This window comes from Sinocyclocheilus anshuiensis, unplaced genomic scaffold, assembly GCF_001515605.1.
Source record: "Sinocyclocheilus anshuiensis isolate Anshui unplaced genomic scaffold, SAMN03320099.WGS_v1.1 scaffold1328, whole genome shotgun sequence".
Classification (NCBI taxonomy): domain Eukaryota; kingdom Metazoa; phylum Chordata; class Actinopteri; order Cypriniformes; family Cyprinidae; genus Sinocyclocheilus; species Sinocyclocheilus anshuiensis.
Genome location: NW_015548192.1, coordinates 1,000,693 through 1,003,451, shown reverse-complemented (window position 1 = coordinate 1,003,451; position 2,759 = coordinate 1,000,693). Strand labels below are relative to the sequence as shown.

The window sequence follows — 2,759 nt, the reverse complement described above, 5'->3', positions numbered from 1 at the left end:
CATTGGCAGGCGACACAATGACACTATGGACACGCTCCGTGTCACTAGTTAAAATTGCTTATTTCTCTGGATTTAAACATTCTTCGAAACATTTGGGATAATGTAAGTACACGAGTCAGCAAAATATATAACACTGTTCTAGTGGTTTTTGGATATTTTAATAAAGATATTTTATATCTTACATATTGTGCCTTTAAGTCTTTAAATTTGAATAGCTATAAATGAATTTTTTCAGATGTATTTCCAAGAAAAAAACATAGTCTTATATTCGGGTCAATACGGTAATGCAAGAAAATTATAAATCTGCTCATTGAAAAAAAAATGTAATCTCATTGTTCACAAAAATCTAAATGTCTGTGGTTGCTTCACTGCTCTCTCATCATTGCATGCACGTGAATGCGCAATGTTGGAAATGTTGCACAAGTTGCGCAAGTTCATACAAGTCCGTTTTTATCGGATTGTTTATCAGGTTATTGATCCGTTACATGTTTGTTTACAGGGAGAATCACGAGCAGGAAAAGCAGTCCCTCAACAGTATAGCAGAGAACACAGTGGCCATGGAGGTGACGTAGTGACCGCTGCCTGGGCATCGTTCTTTTTTTCCGTCCAGTCCAGTCTTCTGGTGCTGTGCACCAACTGGGTTCGGGGTTTCCACAGCGACTGTCTGAACGTAACAGAAAATGTCATCTCTTGTTTATCTTTATTTTTGCCCCTTTGTCATTTTTTTTAAATATACTTTGTTTCTGTTAAGAAAAGTGATGTGTAAATTATGAATATGGCTAATATTTGATGTGCAGAAACTACATTTTTGTAAAAGCCCACCACCATCATCACCCTTGTATATACGCTACTTGAATACAGAACTGTTGAGTTGATGTTTTGCACTTGGGGAATCAAAAAGAGTAAAAAGCGAATGAGGGGCAGTGTGTGAGGTAAACGTTGAGTGTGTGTGAATAGTCATGTGCATGGTGAGGAAACCTGCTGTTCTACCTATTTATTGTGCTGTGTTTACAATGATTTGGTTTTTTATGTTCATTATTTGCTTTTATTTCGTAAACCGTGTCCCTCAGTTGTTTCCTGTGGTGTTGTAAGTGTTTAGGTAGCTGCCGATTCCTACATTTCCCCCTCTGTTTTCAAGTTCGACTGAATCGGATTGAACATTGATGGTATCATGCAATTCTTTTTCTCGAGTTTTTTATTTTATTTTTTTATTTAATTAATTTTCCCCTCCTCTTCTGGGAGGAATGGGATGTGTTGGGGTTCGATGCCCTTTAGGTTCAGGGGTTAATGGGAGGGCAAATTTAAGGAGGTGGTTATAGGAATCTTCCATTTTTATCATCCCAAAAAAATAACAAAAAGACAAACAAGGGATGAAGTCTTCACTTTGGGAGCTTCCAATGCTTCCGGTCATCTAAGCACTATTGTTTCATTTTTTTTTTTAGTTGATATATTGCTGGTTTTTGTATAAATTCAGTTCCTTTTTCATATGATGGAAACTGTTTGGTTTGTCCCCATTTTTATATTAGTTATTTTTGTATCTTGTTTTGCATTATTATCGCTCTGTTTGTTGTTGTTTTTTTCAGTTCTTGTGGTGAAGCGTCTTTTGCGCTTTGTTACCGGAAGACTTCATTCTTTGTTGCTAAACGTCACGCGCAGTGGCCGATAGATCCGAGTCGTCGTTCCGGTTTAACTAAGTGGATGCCAAACGAACGTCATCTCCTTGGCCTTCTTCCCTAAACGCATTAATCCAGCAGACTCTGTACTACTTCAAGGCCTGAAAAAAAAAAAACACAAGTTAAAGGTTGTGCCTTCCTTTGGGAATGTCCTGCTCAGTCTCTTCCGTGAAGAGGATGCTCTGGCTCAAGACCGCGGTCCTGCGGTACACACTTGTCCGGAGCTCGGATCTCTGATGCCCAGTCCACTGGCTGAACTGAATCATCCTCCTTCAAGGGTTTTCTAGTCTGATTTGGATGGAGGCAAAAAAATAAAAAATATTGAATAAGGGAAAAAAGATATGTGATTGTTCAAACATGAATCAGACAATAAAGCCCAGGTTATTATATGTGAACTAATGAGTTGTGTTTTTATTGTGTGAACAAGTGACTGAATTTCTGAGAATTATTAGAAATTGATACTTTTATTTAGCAGGGATGTATTAAACTGATCAAAAGTGTCAAAGACGTTTATAATGCTACAGAAGATTTTCATTTCACAGAAATGCCATTTATCAAAGAAATATAAAATTTAAAAAAGTAAATGAATAAAATGCATATTAGAATGATTTCTGAAGGATCGTGACACTGAAGACGAGTAAATTAAAATGCTGAAAATTCAGCTTTGCATCACAGAACTCAAATTACATTTTAAAACAAATATTTCACAATATTACTATTTTTTTACTGTATTTTTTATCAAATAAATGCAGCCTGGGTAAGCATAAGAGACTTCTCAAATCCTAATTAATCCGAACTATTTATGTATTTATCGATGATATACAGGTAGTCCTATATTAATTTCAGTCTTTATCTAATTTGGTGTGAAATTCTCTAAAGATTTATAAAGAGTTCTCTCTAAATCTGGCAGATTTCTTGAAAATCTTGGTGTTTAATAGGGTTTAAAATGAGCAAGATTTCTGAGTAATAGGATGTCACTCATGTCATGTAGATATTAGGCCTGTCAATTGTTTGCAGATGTTTTTTCTGTTGACTTAATACTCAAAATGATTTTCCAAAGGAAATGACGCTGTAACAGAAGCCCTG

The 2,759-nt window shown here is 36.0% G+C and overlaps 1 protein-coding gene across 1 annotated transcript in view; it reads left to right on the top strand.

Annotated features, from left to right (window-relative positions):
- LOC107653121 (enhancer of polycomb homolog 1-like) overlaps positions 1 to 2,068 on the top strand; it is a 48,941-nt gene extending 46,873 nt beyond the window's left edge. The window contains exon 14 of the mRNA XM_016439756.1: positions 500 to 2,068. Coding sequence (XP_016295242.1) covers positions 500 to 572 — 73 coding nt within the window. The 3' untranslated portion in view covers positions 573 to 2,068. The remainder of the gene's footprint in view (positions 1 to 499) is intronic.
- Positions 2,069 to 2,759: the final 691 nt, after the last annotated feature.